The following is a 20,866-nucleotide window of genomic DNA, read 5'->3' as shown; positions in this document are numbered from 1 at the left end:
GTGAGTGGCACTGTGCACAAGCTCTCCAAGCAGAAGTGTCAATAAGTAAGTCTTGTTTAAAACTTTAGGGGAGTGAGGGAAGGAAGTTCTGAATCTTAGCTTTCACTTTTCCATTGTGACTATATTGACAGTGGTATCTCTGTGTTTTGTCTGTAGCTGCTGCCATTGTGGCCTTTGTTTCCCCCCCACACCTCTGCAATGCCAGAGCCAGGTAAGGAGGAGAAAGAAGAGGACTCAGGATGACATCAGTGAGATCCTGTAATCAGACTGTGGGCAGAGGGTGCGGAGAAGGAAAGAGCGAACAGGAGAAAGTTGCAGCAGGAAAAGGAGTTTCTCCGCAAACACACATGCTGCAGGTGCTTGTGGACCTACGTGTTCAACAGTTGCAAACTTGCCTCCCTTTGCAGTCTGCAGAGAACTTCATTTTAGCACCTTCCAGCACACCCTTTCCATTCCACGTGGCATCAGGGCCCACCTCCCTACTCCTATCACTCCACCCCGTGGGACGTTACGGACAACCACAGCTTCACATACACTGACCTGTGAGCGCCACAGTTGCTGTATGTGTAGCCAAGATGGACATGAATGTTCTTTTTCGTTATTTAAGTTTTTAATGTATTTGCTTTTAAATTGCACAGATTATTTGTTTTTGCACTGGCTTTGTTTCTCAATAAAATATTTTTTGGAAAATAATTTATCTATTAATCTCCAACATATGCTGCAGAATGCCTAGTGGTAGTGAAAGAACCCGCTGCTTGTTATTGTACACTATGACACAACTCATAGGATCAGTGACAAACACAGTAATAATTATAAATGTACAGCAAGCACCACAGAATTAATAGGTGCATTGACTGTGTTATATTCATAGATGTGGAACAGTAACCAGATTTCTAACAGTAACAGTAACCAGTTCCTAACAGGCCCCAAAACTGCAGGGCCGGATAGAGCATAGTACACCACCGCACATTACCGTGGCTTGCTCTTAAAGTGCTCTTTCAAGGCCTCCCCGAGCCATACAGCTCTTTGTTGAGCTCTTCTAAAAACCCCTATGTCTGGCTGTTCAAAGTCAGCAGACAGCTGGTCCACCTCCACCCTTTACCCCATATGAAACTTCCCCCCTTTGCCTCATAGGTATTACGCGCGACACAGCAGGCAGCTGTAACCCTTGGGATGTTTTTCACACAGAGATCCAGTCTTATGAGTAAACAAACCAACATCCCTTTAGTCTACCAAAAACACATTCAACTGTCATTCTGCAACTTCTGAGCTGGTGGTTGAATCTTTCCTTGGTGCTGTTGAGGTGGCCAGTGTACAGCTTCATGAGTCAGGGGAGCAAGAGGTAGACTGGGTCCCCCAGCATCACTGTTGGCATTTCAACATCACCAATGGTAATCCGCCAGTTTGGAAAGAAAAGTCCCTGCTTTCAGCTTTCTGAACAGTCCTGTGTTCTTAGAGATGTGAGCATCATGCACCTTCCCTGATCAGCCAACACGGATGTCAGTGAAGTGTCCCTTGATCAACCAACACTTGCATAACCATAGAGAAGTAGCCCTTTCTGTTGATGTACTCTGTGGCAAGGTGGGCTGGTTCCAGGGATGCACATGCCATCACTCTGCTGCAATTTGGGAGCCCCGTTGCCACAAATCCATCTGCTGTGTTCTGCACATTGCTGAGAGACACAGTCCTGTGTAGCAGGAGATGATTGGTGACCCTGCACACTTGCATGACAACAGCTTCCACAGTGGATTTTCCAACTCCAAAACGATTTCCCACTGACTCATAGCAATCTGGTGTCGCAGGTTTCCACAGTGCGATCACCACGCATTTGTGCACTCAGTGGAGCTCTTATTCTGTTGTCCAGGGGATGGAGGGCTGGTGTGAGCTTGGTGCACGGATCCAGGAATGTGGCCTTTCACATACAAAAGTTCTGCAGCCACTGCTTGTCATTGCAACCCTGCATTACAGTGTGATCCCGGTTGTTTCTTGGGCTCAGATATGGCACTATGCCATCTGCAACTGCTCTGTGAACTCCACCAACAGCCTTGAATTGGTTTTCTCTATGTTCCGCAGCAATCTGCTGTCCATGAAATCATCATGTTCTCCATCGATGCGGTTCTTGCAGCTCTGCAAATTCTAGAGGATCATGTGCCCTGTGCTTCCAAAGTTCATGACAATAGTGCCAAGGCTCCATACTTCTGTCAGAGATGACAGACCGTGAGGAAGGCCCTGTGGTTTCATGGGATTTTTGAAAAGGGTGCAAAATTTGGAATGTAGATGACTCTATGGGATGGAGAAAGTTGCATGCTGGGAAGTAGACCCCTAGCTCCCAGTCATCTCTGAATGACTTGTTTCTACCCTACCATGCATTGTCAAAACTTCCCAAAAGACAATGTGCTGGATGGTGACAAGTTGAGACAAGCACCCCTGTTGAGTATGTGCGGTATCGGCGCAAGGATGCGAGATGCTAATTGTGGTTTATGCTGACATAATTTGCAGCAGCCAAAATTTGTAGTGTAGACGTGGCCTTAGAAGTGAAAATTTCTGTATTATGTGCCAAACCTCAGTCTACTCTATTTCCCTCCCACCTTCCTTAACTGATTATAATCGATTGATTGCTAAATTTCTGTGACTTTAGCACAAAATGTCTTTGAATTAACCAAGGCAGTCTCCTTTTAAGTTACCTTCCATTATTCCTAATACTCTCTTGCCAGGTGAGGAAGAATTATCAGAGCTTTTGTAAAGGGAAATCATGCCTCACCAATCTACTAGAATTCTTTGGAAGGGGTCAGCAAGCATGTGGACAAGGGGGATCCAATGGCTATAGTGCACTTGAACTCTCAGAAAGTCTTTGATGAGGTCCCTCACCAAACTCTTAAACAAAGTAAGCAGTCTTGGGATAAGAGGGAAGGTGCTCTCAGGGTTCAGTTACTCGTTAAAAGATAGGAAACAAAGGGTAGGAATATATGGTCAGTTTTCAGAATGAAGAGAGGTAAATAGTGGTGTCCCACAGGGGTCTGTACTGGGACCAGTGCTGTTCAACATATTCCTAAATGCTCTGGAAAAAGGGGTAAACAGTGAGGTGGCAAAGTTTTTAGATGCTAGAAAATTACTCAAGATCGTTAAGTCCAAAGCAGATTGTGAAGAGGAACAAAGGGATCTCACAAAACTCAGTGACTGGGCAACAAAATGGCCGATGAAATTCAATGTTAATAAATGCAAAGTAGTCCATATTGGAAAACATAATCCCAACTTTACACAAAAAAAGTGATTGGGTTGTAAATTAGCTGTTACCACTGGAGAAAGAGATCTATTGGAGTCGTTGTGGATAGTTCTCTGAAAATATCTGCTCAATGTGCAGCAGCAGCCAAAAAAGCTAACAGTGTTTCAAACTGTTAGGAAAAGGACAGATAAGACAGTAAATATATATTTATAAATGCACTATAAAAATGCATGGTACATCTACAGCTTGAGTACTGTGTGTAGTTCTGGTTGTCTCATCTCAAAAAAGATATGTTAGAATTGGAAAAGATACAGAGAAGGACAATAACAATGATTAGGGGGATGGAACAGCTTCCATATGAGGAGTGATTAAAAAGTCTGGGACTATTCAGCTTGGAAAAGAGATCATAGAATATCAGGGTTGGAAGGGACCTCAGGAGGTCATCTAGTCCAACCCCCTGCTCAAAGCGGGACCAGTCCTCAATTTTTGCCCCAGATCCCAAATGGCCCCCTCAAGGATTGAACTCACAACCCTGGGTTTAGCAGGCCAATGCTCAAACCACTGAGCTATCCTTCCTTGACTAAGGGCATATCATAGAGGTCTATTAAATCATGAATGGTGTGGAGAAAGTGAATAGGGAAGTTTTATTTACCATTTTACATAACACAAGAACCTAGGGGGTCACCCAATGGAATAAATAGGCAGCAGATTTAAAACAAACAAAAGGAAGTACTTCACACAGCACACAATCAACCTATGGAACTCATTGCCAGAGGATGTTGTGAAGGCCAAAATATAACTGGATTAAAAAAAGAATTAGATGTGTTCATGGAGGATAGGTCCATCAATGGCTATTAACCAAGATGGTCAGGGACACAATCATAAGGTCCAGGTATCTCTGACCCTGAGCCCCTGATTGCCAGAAACTGGGACTAGATGATGGGATGGATCGCATGATTGCCATGGCAGTTCAGTCTGAAGATCTGTCATTGGCCATGGTCCGAAGACAGAATAATGGGCTAGATAGACCATTGGGCTGACCCAGTATGGCCCTTCTTATGTAAATATGTTTTGACTCTGAATCTGCAAAGACATGCATATGAGGTGACTCACTAAACTCGTGGGACTTCTGGCATACTTGAAATTAAACATGTGGAAGACTTTGCAGGGTCTAGGCTCGTGTATCTTTACTGATTTTTTTCTAAAACAGTGGCTTATTCACCCATTCTGGTTGGAGCCAAATATTAATTGCTAAAATAACAAATATTATCATCCATATATGTTGTTTTGTGCCAAAAGCTCTTTTGTGCATGTTCAGTTGGTGAAAAAGTTTGGTTGCCTTCTCCTAGCTCCTGATTTAAAGCACGGTGTATAAAACATTTAACTATTTTAACATCCAGATTGGTTGATTTTATTACATGTTTTGAATGTAACTTTATTCTTAAGTAGTAACTAAGAGAAAGCAAAAAATAATAAGCATCTCTGATCAAGCCTAAAACACCAGTAGTTTTTAATCAGTATGGCCATAACTTTCTTCCCTACAAAAACACTTGGCTTATTTTTTTCCCTTGCTTAGTTTCCCACAGGAAAAAAAAGAACTATATGAGCATCTGATAATCTTTGATATCTTTAACCCTTTCTTTTACAGAAAAAATATGAAACATGTTTTTGCACGATGTGAAACAGTACAGTGGACAAACTCATATGTTTTGCCAGAGTTTCCTTATGATGTCCAATGCATATTAGAAGAAAGGAAATGCCCTGACCACAGCATGAGAATAAGGATTATTGAATTTTTACAGGCAGACATGACAAAATACCTGGAAGGATCACTGTAAGTACAATAGTTTTGAGATTCGCTCTTTTCTGGGGAGGGGGGGAGCTCATTGCACAATGAAATTCCCAGATGATGATAAACCACTCTCTGCAATCTGTAAACTTAAATAGTTAAAGGCATTGCTCCAAAGCTCACTGAAGTCAGTGGAAAAACACTCTTGGTTTTAATGATGGACTTTGGATCAAGCTCTAAAGGCTCTTTCCATGCATTACTTTTAGGATAATTTCTTTTTCCTTTACTATGTAATTTAATGTAAAATGTTTTGGAAACACTGTATCAATTGAGCTTGATATCCTCTTTAAAAAAACAAAACAAAACCCCAGACTCCAAATTGCAAAAAAAAAGTGTCTAAAATGACACCTATTCCTGTATTTTCTTTTTATCTTGTTTGAACAGGTATCCAAACAGTCAGCAGTATAATGTTGTCGTCAATGCATTGCTGCAGGCATACCCGTTCCTTGATGAGGATGGGAATGGCTTTGTAAGTATCATAATTAGTGCAGTTTGGATGGGCTATCACCAGCAGGAGAGTGAATTTGTGTGGGGGGGTGGAGGGTGAGAAAACCTGGATTTGTGCTGGAAATGGCCCACCTGATGATCACTTTAGATAAGCTATTACCAGCAGGACAGTGGGGTGGGAGGAGGTATTTTTTCATATTCTCTGTGTATAAATAAAGTCTGCTGCAGTTTCCACGGCATGCATCCAATGAAGTGAGCTGTAGCTCACGAAAGCTCATGCTCAAATAAATTGGTTAGTCTCTAAGGTGCCACAAGTACTCCTTTTCTTTTTGCGAATACAGACTAACATGGCTGTTACTCTGAAACCTATGAAATATGAAACTTTTTAAATCTGATTGTTTAGAGGGAGACTAATTCAGAGAAAATTAATATCAGTTTGTTTGGTGTTTTTATTTTGCTTAGTGCTGCAGCTTTTCTTTTAAGTTTTGTATTCCAAATAATATACTTAATCTTAAACACCAGCTGTTGCACAAGATTCATTACATTACATGCTGATTATCAAAGCGACTGTCAGATCATACATACATAAGTACTAATGAAAAGTTACCTAGTTGTTGCTCGAGTTGACTTTCTCTGTAATGTGCTTGATTTCTAAAAAACTGTAATTGGATAAGTGTTAAACATGTGCTAGTTTAAAATTCATGTTCATGGCGATGATACTAATATGCCAGGCCAATGGACAATTGTATTTGTATGGGGGAGATATAAACATTACATTATGAATATTTTTGGTGTTTGCCTTATGCTAGTGCAATGCATTGTGATGATCATTAGTGAACTTGTTTACTGTTACCTGTCTGTATCAAGTAGTTATGTGTTCATATATTTTTAAATATGGCAGGAGTAGGTACATTTGGAGAAAATACTCAGTAGACCACTGCTAGGACTCTCATGTGGTTACAGCAGGAAGCAGAATGGAAGGAGGAGACGCTGTTAGGTTTGGACGTAATTTTTAATTTTCAGGGTCCAAAATATAGATCTGCAATCTCCAAGGATAATGTGCAGGCCTGTTGACTTCACATCATTGCCTTGCCATGTGATACAGACCCCTGGTAAAAGACTGCGGGAGGTGGAGGGGGGTTTGCTCTAAGAGACACATACATGTCCTCCACACAGTTATTGCAGAAAATGCAATCTAAGCCCTGGTCTACACTAGGACTTTAGGTCGAATTTAGCAGCATTAAATCGATGTAAACCTGCACCCGTCCACACGATGAAGCCCTTTATTTCGACTTAAAGGGCTCTTAAAATCGATTTCCTTACTCCACCCCTGACAAGTGGATTAGCGCTTAAATCGGCCTTGCCGGCTCGAATTTGGGGTACTGTGGACACAATTCGACGGTATTGGCCTCCGGGAGCTATCCCAGAGTGCTCCATTGTGACCGCTCTGGACAGCACTCTCAACTCAGATGCACTGGCCAGGTAGACAGGAAAAGAACCGCGAACTTTGGAATCTCATTTCCTATTTGGCCAGTGTGGCAAGCTGCAGGTGACCATGCAGAGCTCATCAGCAGAGGTGACCATGATGGAGTCCCAGAATCGCAAAAGAGCTCCAGCATGGACCGAACGGGAGGTACGGGATCTGATCGCTGTATGGGGAGAGGAATCCGTGCTATCAGAACTCTGTTCCAGTTTTTGAAATGCCAAAACCTTTGTCAAAATCTCCCAGGGCATGAAGGACAGAGGCCATAACAGGGACCCGAAGCAGTGCCGCGTGAAACTGAAGGAGCTGAGGCAAGCCTACCAGAAAACCAGAGAGGCGAACGGCCGCTCTGGGTCACAGCCCCAAACATGCCGCTTCTATGATGAGCTGCATGCCATTTTAGGGGGTTCAGCCACCACTACGCCAGCCGTGTTGTTTGACTCCTTCAATGGAGATGGAGGCAATACGGAAGCAGGTTTTGGGGACGAAGAAGATGATGATGATGATGAGGTTGTAGATAGCTCACAGCAAGCAAGCGGAGAAACCGGTTTTCCCGACAGCCAGGAACTGTTTCTCACCCTGGACCTGGAGCCAGTACCCCCCGAACCCACCCAACGCTGCCTCCTGGACCCAACAGGCGGAGAAGGGACCTCCGGTGAGTGTACCTTTTAAAATACTATACATGGTTTAAAAGCAAGCATGTGAAAGGATTACTTTGCCCTGGCATTCGCGGCTCTCCTGGATGTACTCCCAAAGCCTTTGCAAAAAGTTTCTGGGGAGGGCAGCCTTATTGCGTCCTTCATGGTAGGACACTTTACCACTCCAGGCCAGTAACATGTTCTCGGGAATCATTGTACAACAAAGCATTGCAGTGTATGTTTGCTGGCGTTCAAACAACATCGGTTCTTTATCTCTCTGTGTTATCCTCAGGAGAGTGAGATATAATTCATGGTCACCTGGTTGAAATAGAGTGCTTTTCTTCAGGGGACACTCAGAGGAGCCCATTCCTGCTGGGCTGTTTGCCTGTGGCTGAGTAGAAATGTTCCCCGCTGTTAGCCACAGGGAGGGGGGAGGGTTGAGGGGGTAGCCACGCGGTGGGGGGAGGCAAAATGCGACCTTGTAACGAAAGCACATGTGCTATGTATGTAATGTTAACAGCAAGGTTTACCCTGAAAGAGTGTAGCCACTGTTTTATAAAATGTGTCTTTTTAAATACCACGTTCCCTTTTTTTTTCTCCACCAGCTGCATGTGTTTCAATGATCACAGGATCTTCTCCTTCCCAGAGGCTTTCTTAGAAAGAAAAAAAAAAACGCACTCGAGATGAAATGTTCTCCGAGCTCATGCTGTCCTCCCACACTGACAGAGCACAGACGAATGCGTGGAGGCAAATAATGTCAGAGTGCAGGAAAGCACAAAATGACCGGGAGGAGAGGTGGCGGGCTGAAGAGAGTAAGTGGCGGGCTGAAGAGAGTAAGTGGCGGGCTGAAGACAGGGCTGAAGCTCAAATGTGGCGGCAGCGTGATGAGAGGAGGCAGGATTCAATGCTGAGGCTGCTGGAGGACCAAACCAGTATGCTCCAGTGTATGGCTGAGCTGCAGCAAAGGCAGCTGGAGCACAGACTGCCACTACAGCCCCTGTGTAACCAACCGCCCTCCTCCCCAAGTTCCATAGCCTCTACACCCAGACGCCCAAGAACGCGGTGAGGGGGCCACCGGCCAACCAGCCACTCCGCCACAGAGGATTGCCCAAAAAAAAGAAGGCTGGCATTCAATACATTTTAAAGTTGTAAACTTTGAAAGTGCTGTGTGGCATTTTCCTTCTCTCCTCCACCACCCCTCCTGGGCTACCTTGGTAGTCATCCCCCTGTTTGTGTGATGAATGAATAAAGAATGCATGAATGTGAAGCAACAATGACTTTATTGCCTCTGCAAGTGGTGATTGAAGGGAGGAGGGGAGGGTGGTTAGCTTACAGGGAAGTAGAGTGAACCAAGGGGCGGGGGGTTTCATCAAGGAGAAACAAACAGAACTTTCACACCGTAGCCTGGCCAGTCATGAAACTGGTTTTCAAAGCTTCTCTGATGTGTACCACGCCCTCCTGTGCTCTTCTAACCGCCCTGGTGTCTGGCTGCGTGTAACCAGCAGCCAGGCGATTTGCCTCAACCTCCCACCCCGCCATAAACGTCTCCCCCTTACTCTTACAGATATTGTGGAGCACACAGCAAGCAGTAATAACAGTGGGAATATTGGTTTCGCTGAGGTCTAAGTGAGTCAGTAAGCTGCACCAGCGCGCCTTTAAACGTCCAAATGCACATTCTACCACCATTCTGCACTTGCTCAGCCTGTAGTTGAACAGCTCCTGATTACTGTCCAGGCTGCCTGTGTACGGCTTCATGAGCCATGGCATTAAGGGGTAGGCTGGGTCCCCAAGGATACAGATAGGCACTTCAACATCCCCAACAGTTATTTTCTGGTCTGGGAATAAAGTCCCTTCCTGCAGCTTTTGAAACAGACCAGAGTTCCTGAAGATGCGAGTGTCATGCACCTTTCCTGGCCATCCCACGTTGATGTTGGTGAAACGTCCCTTGTGATCCACCAGAGCTTGCAGCACTATTGAAAAGTACCCCTTGCGGTTTATGTACTCGGCGGCTTGGTGCTCCGGTGCCAAGATAGGGATATGGGTTCCGTCTATGGCCCCACCACAGTTAGGGAATCTCATTGCAGCAAAGCCATCCACTATGACCTGCACATTTCCCAGGGTCACTACCCTTGATATCAGCAGATCTTTGATTGAGTGGGCTACTTGCATCACAGCAGCCCCAACAGTAGATTTGCCCACTCCAAATTGATTCCCAACTGACCAGTAGTTGTCTGGCGTTGCAAGCTTCCACAGGGCTATTGCCACTCGCTTCTCAACTGTGAGGGCTGCTCTCATCTTGGTATTCATGCGCCTCAGGGCAGGGGAAAGCAAGTCACAAAGTTCCATGGAAGTGCCCTTACGCATGTGAAAGTTTCGCAGCCACTGGGAATCGTCCCAGACCTGCAACACTATGCGGTCCCACCAGTCTGTGCTTGTTTCCCGAGCCCAGAATCGGCGTTCCACAGCATGAACCTGCCCCATTAGCACCATGATGCATGCAATGGCAGGGCCCATGCTTTCAGAGAAATCTGTGTCCATGTCCTGATCACTCACGTGACCGCGCTGACGTCGCCTCCTCGCCCGGTATCGCTTTGCCAGGTTCTGGTGCTGCATATACTGCTGGATAATGCGTGTGGTCTTTAATGTGCTCCTAATTGCCAAAGTGAGCTGAGCGGCCTCCATGCTTGCCTTGGTATGGCGTCCGCACAGAAAAAAGGCGCAGAACGATTGTCTACCTTTGCTCTGATGGAGGGAGGGGCGACTGAGGACACGGCTTACAGGGTTGGCTTCAGGGAGCTAAAATCAACAAAGGGGGTGGCTTTACATCATGGAGTATTTCAGGCAGGACTTCACGGCGGGTTCCAATAAGAAATGGTGCACCTAAGTTATTGTTCTTATTGGAACAAGGAGGTTAGCCTGGCCTCTGATTGATACATGGCTAGATTTACCTCGCTGCACCTTCTCTGTGAGTGACTGCAGTGTGACCTAGAGGAATGAGTCCCCTAGACGGGGGAGGAGGCAAATGAGTACAAAACAAATCTGGTCTATTTCTTGTTTTGATCCACTCCATCTATCTTTTACATCTTTGGCTGGCAGCAGACGGTGCAGAAGGACTGCATGCCATCCACATCTCTTGCCTGCCCGGCGGAAGATGATGCAATAGGACTGCTAGCAATCCGTATCGCCTGCCTGCTCACCATAAGACAGTTCAATAGGGCTGACTGCAGGACTAAAGAGAATGACCTGGTCAAGACACTCCAAATTTAGTCCCTGCACCCATGTCTGCCCAGGCGCTCCCAGCAGACGTGGCCAGGAGCACCTCGGACATGACGAAGACGGCTACCAGTCGTACTGTACCGTCTGCTGCCAGAAGGAAATGGGTTGCTGCTACTGTGTAGCAATGCCGTACCGCGTCTGCCAGCACCCAGGAGACATAGGGTGACGGTTACCTGAGCGGGCTCCATGCTTGCCGTGGTATGGCGTCTGCACAGGTAACTCAGGAAAAAAGGCGTGAAACGATTGTCTGCCCTTGCTTTCACGGAGGGAGGGAGGGAAGGGGGGCCTGATGATATGTACCCAGAACCACCCGCGACAATGTTTTAGCCCCATCAGACATTGGGATCTCAACCCAGAATTCCAATGGGCAGCGGAGACTGCGGGAACTGTGGGATAGCTACCCACAGTGCAACGCTCCGGAAGTCGACGCTTGCCTCGGTACTGTGGAAGCACTCCGCCGAGTTAATGCACTTAATGCACTTAGAGCATTTTCTGTGGGGACACACACACTTGAATATATAAAACCGATTTCTAAAAAACCGACTTCTATAAATTCGACCTTATTCCGTAGTGTAGACATACCCTAAGGAAAAACGTGATGAATATCCCAATTCTCCTTTCAGCCTGGGCATTGTGATAGGGAAGTACCACACTGAAGTAAGCAAACTCCCCATCCTGGGAAGGAAAGGCGAGGTAAAGAAAGCATCAATTTTTGCTCAAAATTCCTGTTGAGAACCCCCAATAGGAGTTCCATGCCTGGGTCATTGGTACGACATGACCCCGTTTGTAAAGACTGACTAGATTCCATTTGTGAGTGTTTCTAAGGTCCCATCTACAGAACTTCATTTTAGGAAAAATTGTGGAAAATTTTAGGAAAAATTGTGTTTTAAATGTGGCTCTGAAAGCAGCTTTCCCTAACAAATATAGACATGGCTAAACTGTGCTATAAATCATTTTATAAAACCGTTCTTTGTCAAATTTTTCATCCCTTTCTGAATTGGCTGGGGACATTGCATTAGCAGCCTGCTAGCAGAAACTGTATTTGGGGAGTAGCATAATGTAGACTGAGCAAGCAACTTGGTGGGGCAGAGGCTTCTGTTTTGGTAACGTGTCTGTTTTATTTTTGACATTTTGTTTAGTAACTGGGAAACATAGCTGGAAGAAACAACAAAAGCATGCAAGGAAAAGGTTCAACCTAAAGAGTCACAATCTTGTGAATCTCATATGTTAAAAGTTTAAGTGAGAGCCCCCACTTCTGTAGTGGTCTGGAAATGCAATTTACATCTCATGGGAAATGTCAACATTTCAAAATTTGTTTCCATTCTGAATCAGAACAAAGAAGTCAAAATACTGAACGTTCTCGAAAAATTCAGAAGAGTTTTGAATCTGAAATGTTGGAACAAAAACTGTCAGTATTTTTGCTGGAGATTACTTGACATTTCGGAAACGGAAAATAAAAAAAACGTTTGGAAAAATCTTAAAGATTGAAGTAGATCGATTCCAGTGAAACAACATTTCCCTATAGGAAAGTTTTCATGCACAAGTTTTTTTTACCAGCTCTAGTTTTCAAATATTGACACTTGTTTTGGTCTAAAATATAAAAAAGCATAACTTAAATGCAGTTAATACTTTTCTTTTTTATGGAGAACAAAGTAATTTAGATATTAGGAATCTCAGACTGACAGAGCAAGATCTTCTAAAGGTCAAGTGTTTCTCCAGTATTAGTAGGAGAAACAGGAATATAGAATCCTACACAAAAGCTTGCCATTTCCTTTTGTAGTAGAGAGGTAACCAGAAAGATGCGGTCTACTACTGGTCATTTAAAAACCATTCATAATACCAGTCAGCGTTTGAGAGATCTGCTTTAAACAAATAAGAAAGTTGTCTTATTAGCTCTTTATTTGGAGTGGGAGGCAGGTAAGAATTAAGATAAAAAACCCCAATTTAAAGAAAAGAGTGGCTAAAAGACACTAAATGTAAAACTATATCCCTGTAATCCATTCGTGAAGAGCTTTGAGCTACCTTTGGAATGAAACCCAAGTTTCACCACATAGGACTGGCTTGGGGATGAGAGGGGATATCAATGCTTGAATCTTATTTAAGGTTGTCCCCCCCCCCCCTCCTCCACGCGTGCTCCCTCCAATAGTCCTCCCTCTTGCTTGAAAGATATATCCGGTCACATGGAACACTTGAAAAAGTTAATCTAACTTTTTAGATAAATGGGATACATTTCTGGTCTGTAGTATAAACTGAATGGTGCTGTAAAACGGAATGGTATAGAAAAAGTGTTGGAATAAACAGGATTTATATAAGAGCAACGAATGGCTTTAAGGACGTATTTTAGGAAAAACCTAGTTCTGAATGCTTCAAAGATATTAAAATTTTGAACACAAACATGATTGGTTTGTGTGGATGAGCCCTACTACTTTTTACTCTTTATTTAAGAAGAATCCTTAAAAGTCACTTTGTAGACAAGTTTTTATTCCTATCAAAGAACAGTGGAAAAGCAGCCAAAAACAAAACAAAAAAATTGGTGATCTCTTACAGAACAAGATTAATAGGAATTTAATTAAAAACACCCTAGGGAAAGGCTGAGATCTCTCCCACTAAGAACTAACAACAAAAGATAAAATATTGAAAATACATACAATTAGCATGGGCAAATTCCGGAGTTGTAATGTTAGTTTTTATTATTATTTTTAATAACTTTATTAAATTTTAAATATACACACACAACTAAACTATATATGTAAGCTTCTCATAATATATCAACTATTTGCTACCTAAGTTTAGCTATACTTGAAAATATAAATTATTTGTATTACAAAATTTACAAACAAAATTTGTTTATAAAATTCCAGCTAATTAAATATAAAACTAACAAATAAGATAAGAATTGGAAGCAAAATTCAGAGGAGAGAGGTAGACAAGAAGGAAAGAAAATGGGTAGAAAAGAATGGGGCTGCATTTAATAGGATCATTGAGATACTTAAAGGAAATAATTTTTCTTGGGTATTTCTATTATATTCCATGATGGCCAACCTTATGAAGTCTTTGTTCCAGTCTTCAATTGTTGGTCATTTTTTTGGATTTCCATTTTTCTAGTACTCATCTTTCAGCAGTAATTAGTGCTCCACTGAGCCAAAGTTTTTCAGATTAATTCAGCTTCCAATTAACATCCATTAGGACTTTTTAAAATTACATGTTTAGCTTGTAACACAGTTTTATTTGATAGGAAAAAGTAAACTCTGCAATTAAGTTCTGCCCAAAACATTCAGGTATAGGAGCATTCCCAGAGCATATGGGCTAAGTTAGCAGCTGTTGACTCATAGCATCAACGTTTGTCTGACTTAGCAGCACCTGTTTTGATCAGCTGGAGAAGGGTCCAATGCACCCCCCATCCGATTTTCTGTGGGATTAATCTTTAAATATCGGTCCAAGGAACAGATTGACAAACTGGCTAAAATTTGTTTCCATTGGTTAGCAGAGAATTTCTTCTTTAGGGAATCCATGTTTAATTCAAATTTGCTGGCCAAGTGTGCATATAGATTTGCCATAGGTCTTGGCAATCGGTAATATTTGGAGAAATGAAAGCAGTTCCCAGGTGGATCAGGGGTAGCACATGCATGTGGGCCAAACAGATGATAGATGGCATGTTTAAGGTGGACGTATGGGCACTCCTCCTTAGTTTCTAGATTGAACCTTTCTTTTAATATTGTAAAAAGGAGGAAGGTATCATTTTCAATAAAATTGACTGATGGTCAAAATCCCTTTCCTAATCGAATGTGGCCAAATGATGGGGTTGTCTGCTATACATAGTTTTGAGTTACCCAAGATAGAGGCCTTGGTACGTAGAAGGGGGGTGATTTTTAAATGTAGTAGATATCATACACCAAGTGTCTCTGGCTGCCACAATGGTTGGTAATTGTTCTTTAGGGAATAGATAGTAATCAGTGTGTAGCATGCTGGAAAGGGTTAAAGGAACCACCAATGCTGCTTCCAGTTGGATCCAATCCAGGGCTCTACAGTTTGAGAGAATGACTCACTGTCCTGCTTGGCTAATTATTGCCTGAAGGTAAAGTTTAAAATTGGGAAATCTAAAACCTCTGTCTTGATAGGGAGCTGTAATTTTTGTAAGGAGATTCTGGCTTTTTACCAGCACCCCACAAGGAGGATTTGAACATGTTGATTTTAGTAAAATTAAAAGGGAAGAATATGGATAGGGAGGGAGGGAGAAGAGTTCAATCAAAATGAATGCCTTCCCAGGATCCTCTTTATTCTGTTTGTTTTTCTCCAAATGGGGAAAGGTACTGCCTGCCATCTGTTTAAATAGTTTGCTAACTGCATGATTAATGGGGATAGGTTAACCTTGACTATGTTTTTCATTTCCTTAGCGAACAGGATGCCAAGATATCTGAGGTTTGTCTGTTGCCATCTCAATGTCCCTGTAGGAGAGCCACTTCCAACTAAATCCAATAAGATCTTCATTGCTTCTGACTTTTCCCAACTTATCTTTGTAGCCTGAGAGTCTATTGTTTAAAGGATATTGGGAATAGATTGATCTGGATTTTTAATAAAGAGGAGGAGGTCCTGTGCATATGGAAAGATTTTTGTCTCATGATTCCCTGATTTGATCCCTTGAATATCTTGGTGTTCTTTGGTTAGTATTGCACATGATTCTAATGTTACACTAAACAGAGAGGGCATCCCTGTCTAGTTCCCCAAAACAGATTAAAGCAGGGGAAGGGGAGTTGTCTGAGATATTGTGATATTTGTTAGGATACAAGAGTTGGGATTGGAATATAACAGCTGTATCCATGAAATAGGACTTTCCCAATCTAAATTTATCCTTGGTAAGAAACATATTGCTAGTTCACTCTGTCAAAGACTGTCTCTGCATCAAGTGAAATGATTGCATGGGAATTTCAAGAGTGTTGATGGAATGCCATAACATTAATCAATGGACATGTGTTATCTGAACCATGCCTTTTTTAAATAAATCCCACCTGATTGAGGTGAACCATATCACTCATTGTTTTTCAAGTGCTTAGCCAATGTTTTTGAAAGTATTTTTAGATCAGTATTGATTAAAGACATGGGTCTGTAGCTGTTAACACTTTTGTACATCTTTCCTTTGTTTAAATAGTACAGCAATTAAGGCTTCCCTCATTATAGGGGGTAATATACTTTTCCCTTAAGGCGTCTTTGTGAATGCATAACAGCTTAGGGGCCAGACTTTTTTTTTAAACTTTGATAGAATTCTGTAATTAGGCCATGAGGGCCGGGGGTCTTGCCCAGACTCATTTTCTCTGAAAGCAACCGAGAGGTCATCCTGGCCTGCTGCTCTGTTGAGGTTTGTGGGTTTTTAAGAGTTTTAATAAAATTATTCAGTTCTTCTCTTCTTCGCGGAATCATTATTGTAAAGAGCCTGGAAGAATTTCAGAAGTTAATCTCTTTTTGATTAGTAATAACCTGCCCTTGTTCTGATTTGAGTGATGCTACTCAGGATCTTTGACCTCTCATTTTTAAACTGTATGTGAGAATTTTCCTTGCTCCCTCCGACTCCCAGTGTGTTTGTTTGAGTAGAAAAAGAGCAAGTTTGGCTTGTGCTGAACTAAGTCTATTTACTTCGTACCGAACACTGATAAATTTTCTACGATTTTCTTGGGAAGGGTTAGCTTGCATGTTCTAAATCCATAGCTTTAAGTTTAGTTAATTCCTCAAGATTAACTTGGCTAACACTCTTCCTACCTGCTGAGTAGGAAATGATCCTGCCCCTAATAAAAGCTTCTAGTGTATCCCATAGGGTGGATCAGAATATCTCTGGTGCGTCATTTTGTTTTGAGGAAAAAAACAATTTCTTCTGTGCAATAGCTCTGAAAATGTTTATAAAAATAGAGGAGTGCAGTCTCCATTGTTTACAAGTCCATTTGTCTCAGGAGGGGAAAATTGTTGTGTATCTGGTGCAAGATCAGAGATCATGATAGTGGTTAATAATGAAATCAAGTCTGAGTGTACTAGATTCTTAGAAATCAGGAAGAAATCTATTCATGACTATTTAGAATGCAGGGAGGAAGAAATGTAAAATCCTTCATTGTAGGGTTGTACAAGTCCCATGTAACTTTTAACTCCAGTTCTTCCGTATAATCTTTATAATGTTTCTAGTATGTGTTTGTGTATGCTGGGGACAGCCTGACTTGCCTAAAAAAGGGTACAACATCACATTAAAATCTCCTGCTAGATGACTGGTTCTAGTGGGATTGTCAAGGTTCCTCCCCCACTCTGAACTCTAGGGTACAGATGTGGGGACCTGCATGAAAACCCTCCTAAGCTTATCTTTACCAGCTTAGGTCAAAACTTCCCCAAGGTACAAAATATTCCACCCATCGTCCTTGGATTGGCCGCTACCACCACCAAACTAATACTGGTTACTGGGGAAGAGCTGTTTGGACGCGTCTTTCCCCCCAGAATACTTCCCAAAACCTTGCACCCCACTTCCTGGACAAGGTTTGGTAAAAAGCCTCACCAATTTGCCTAGGTGACTACAGACCCAGACCCTTGGATCTTAAGAACAATGAACAATCCTCCCAACACTTGCACCCCCCCTTTCCTGGGAAATGTTGGATAAAAAGCCTCACCAATTTGCATAGGTGACCACAGACCCAAACCCTTGGATCTGAGAACAATGACAAAGCATTCAGTTTCTTACAAGAAGACTTTTAATAAAAATAGAAGTAAATAGAAATAAAGAAATCCCCCCTGTAAAATCAGGATGGTAGATATCTTACAGGGTAATTAGATTCAAAAACATAGAGAACCCCTCTAGGCAAACCTTAAGTTACAAAAAAGATACACAGACAGAAATAGTTATTCTATTCAGCACAATTCTCTTCTCAGCCATTTAAAGAAATCATAATCAAACACATATCTAGCTAGATTACTTACTAAAAGTTCTAAGACTCCATTCCTGGTCTATCCCCGGCAGAAAACAGTATATAGACAGACACACAGACCCTTTGTTTCTCTCCCTCCTCCCAGCTTTTGAAAGTATCTTGTCTCCTCATTGGTCATTTTGGTCAGGTGCCAGCAAGGTTACCTTTAGCTTCTTAACCCTTTACAGGTGAGAGGAGCTTTCCCCTGGCCAGGAGGGATTTCAAAGGGGTTTACCCTTCCGTTTATATTTATGACAGGGATATTAATTTAGAAAAAACTTGGATCATCTTTATTGGCTCCAAATACATTAATTAGGGTATATAGAGAGTCAGAGATCTTAGCCTTCTCCAGCAAAAATCTACCTTCCTTATCTTTATTTACATCTAGAATTAGTGGGCTGAGTCTTTTGTGAAACAATATAGCTAGGCCTTTGGCTGTTAAACATCCCTTCCCCCATCTATACCCTCCTAATTTTCTCTGCCTCCAAGCCATTGTGGAGGGTTTCCTGTGGGAAGATATCTGCTTTCAGTGTTTTTAGATGAGTGATAATTCTTTTTCTTTTTAATGGGTGGTTCACCCTGTTGATGTTCCAGGAAACACAATTTATATTATTAGCCATGAGGAGTGTGCTTGGACAAATATCTCTTTATCAGGTGCCTGAATAGCAGTATTGCTTAGGCCATTGTTAATTCTAGAGTTAGGAAAGGTGTATCTGGCTTCCCTCTCACCACACTGGAAATGAAGGGGTGTGGAAGGGGGACAGGGAAAGGCAGACCGGGAAAGGTAAAAGATAGGTTAGCAAGGAAAACAGAAAAGCTGAATGAGAAAAAGAAATGAAGTGATCAAAATTGATCAAGGAGCACTTAAAAATATACAACTCTTACCCAGACTGAAACAGGACCTCAGTCCAGGAGGTTTACAAGGGTTTACAGTCGCTCCCCCCATTTTGGAGTATAACTGCATTCCCTTTCATTTTATGCAGTTTCCTTTGGAACTTGCCTCCACCCTGGTTTGATGCAACAGCAGCCTGAATGTATTGACCTTCTAAGCATTCTGCAAAGTGCAACTAAAGCTGTTGAGGGTGAAATTTCCTTTTGTTGGCAAAGTCCAGTGGAAGTTTGACGCTTTTGTTCTGCTGACCAATGCAAGTGAGGTAGGCAAGGGAAAAAGAAAAGGGCTGCTGCTTGGAACAATTTATTTTGTAACCACTCTGATGTTGATATTTTAAGAGTATGTTATGGGTATCTAGGACTTTGGATGGGTGCACTTTGATGTGGAGTTTCTTTTAAACAATCTCAAAATAAAGTTAAAGTCCTAGGTTAGTTGCTTTTAAAAACTGAATAATAATGTTCTTTGGCCTATCCACCATTGTTTAGCTTAGGCAGCTCCCCACTCAGTGTGCTGGCTTTTGTGAATCTCGTTCTTAGGCGCCTGTCTCTCCCCCTTCATTGTATAGGACACGTGAGTGCCTAATTCCCTTTGCAAAAAGAAAAGGAGTACTTGTGGCACCTTAGAGACTTACCAATTTATTTGAGCATAAGCATTCGTGAGCTACAGCTCACTTCATCGGATGCATACTGTGGAAAGTGTAGAAGATCTTTTTATACACACAAAGCATGAAAAAATACCTCCCCCCACCCCACTCTCCTGCTGGTAATAGCTTATCTAAAGTGATGAAGTGAGCTGTAGCTCACGAAAGCTCATGCTCAAATAAATTGGTTAGTCTCTAAGGTGCCACAAGTACTCCTTTTCTCCTTACAATGTGTGTGATAATCAAGTTGGGCCATTTCCAGCACAAATCCAGGTTTTCTCACCCCCCCCCCACACCCCCCGTCTGAGGGGTTGGAGCAAATGCGGTTGTATCACAGAGCTTGGCTGTAGATCGTGTGGTGTGGTCAGGGTGAAAGCTGGAGGCATGTAGGTAGGAATAGCGGTCAGTAGGTTTCCGGTATAGGGTGGTGTTTATGTGACCATCGTTTATTAGCACTGTAGTGTCCAGGAAGTGGATCTCTTGTGTGGACTGGACCAGGCTGAGGTTGATGGTGGGATGGAAATTGTTGAAATCATGGTGGAATTCCTCAAGGGCTTCTTTTCCATGGGTCCAGATGATGAAGATGTCATCTAGATGTACTCTACTTGCGCTATATTGATGACATCTTATACTACTGATGTGGGGGTGGGAGAGCAGAATCAGAAAGCCAGTGATAATACTTTCCCTGTGAGTAGATGCAGCATTCAGAATAGAATTAAAAAAAAAATAAATAAATTCAGCACTTTTTGTACAATACTGTTCTATCTCCGGTATCCTTTTAGAGGGCTTATAGGCAGCCTTTTGAAAAGATCTGGATACGAGCAGTTAATGATCTCCATTTCAGTTCACTTTAGCCAGTTTCTGTGAAACAATTTATACACCATATCAAACTTCAAAAAGCAAATAATTGTTTTATCAAATGTAATTTGGGGGTGGAGAGAAACTGAGGGCACGTGTAAATGCCTACCTTCTGTATAACAATCCTCCCTCAAAGTTCAGCATTACACAACAACACTAACGCAGCAAAACCCGGAATCTCATCGTTGACATTTTTGATTATATAACTGTTGCACACAAAATGATTATTCTTTAGTAAATTGCTACATTTAATCTGCCCATAATCCTCTCCCTGCTGTGTCAGGTACACAGAGTAATCTTTGTTCTCTTCCGATGAACATGGCAAATCTTCTTGTTTTTGTGGTGTTAGTAAAAACAAAGTGACCCAGTGGGTTATTTGTTAACTCCATTTAAGAATGGCAAGACAGACGCCTCAACTTGCACTCAAAAACACATCTCACTGACTACCACCACTTGGGAAGCAGGATAAATCTATGTAATGGCAATCTTATCTCAACGGATGAAACAGTTTGTGTGAGCAGGGGTTTGCGGAAGCTTATGGGAATCCTATTACAGAAGTAGATTTAGCTAAATGCTTAATGTATGTGAGGAGAGGAGGATGAAATATCGAAGTGTTTTGAACTTTGAA

At 42.4% G+C, this 20,866-nt stretch overlaps 1 protein-coding gene across 3 annotated transcripts in view; it reads left to right on the top strand.

Moving 5' to 3' along the window:
• The window catches only part of SAMD3 (sterile alpha motif domain containing 3), a 104,313-nt gene that overhangs the window by 48,141 nt on the left and 35,306 nt on the right, over positions 1–20,866 (top strand). For all 3 annotated transcript variants that reach the window (XM_048844579.2, XM_048844575.2, XM_048844576.2), the window contains exons 5-6: positions 4,872–5,057; positions 5,457–5,541. In XM_048844579.2, coding sequence (XP_048700536.1) covers positions 4,872–5,057; positions 5,457–5,541 — 271 coding nt within the window. The remainder of the gene's footprint in view (positions 1–4,871; positions 5,058–5,456; positions 5,542–20,866) is intronic.

The sequence above is a fragment of the Caretta caretta genome, chromosome 3 (assembly GCF_965140235.1).
Source record: "Caretta caretta isolate rCarCar2 chromosome 3, rCarCar1.hap1, whole genome shotgun sequence".
Lineage (NCBI taxonomy): Eukaryota > Metazoa > Chordata > Testudines > Cheloniidae > Caretta > Caretta caretta.
This window is presented reverse-complemented; position numbering and strand designations above follow the sequence as displayed.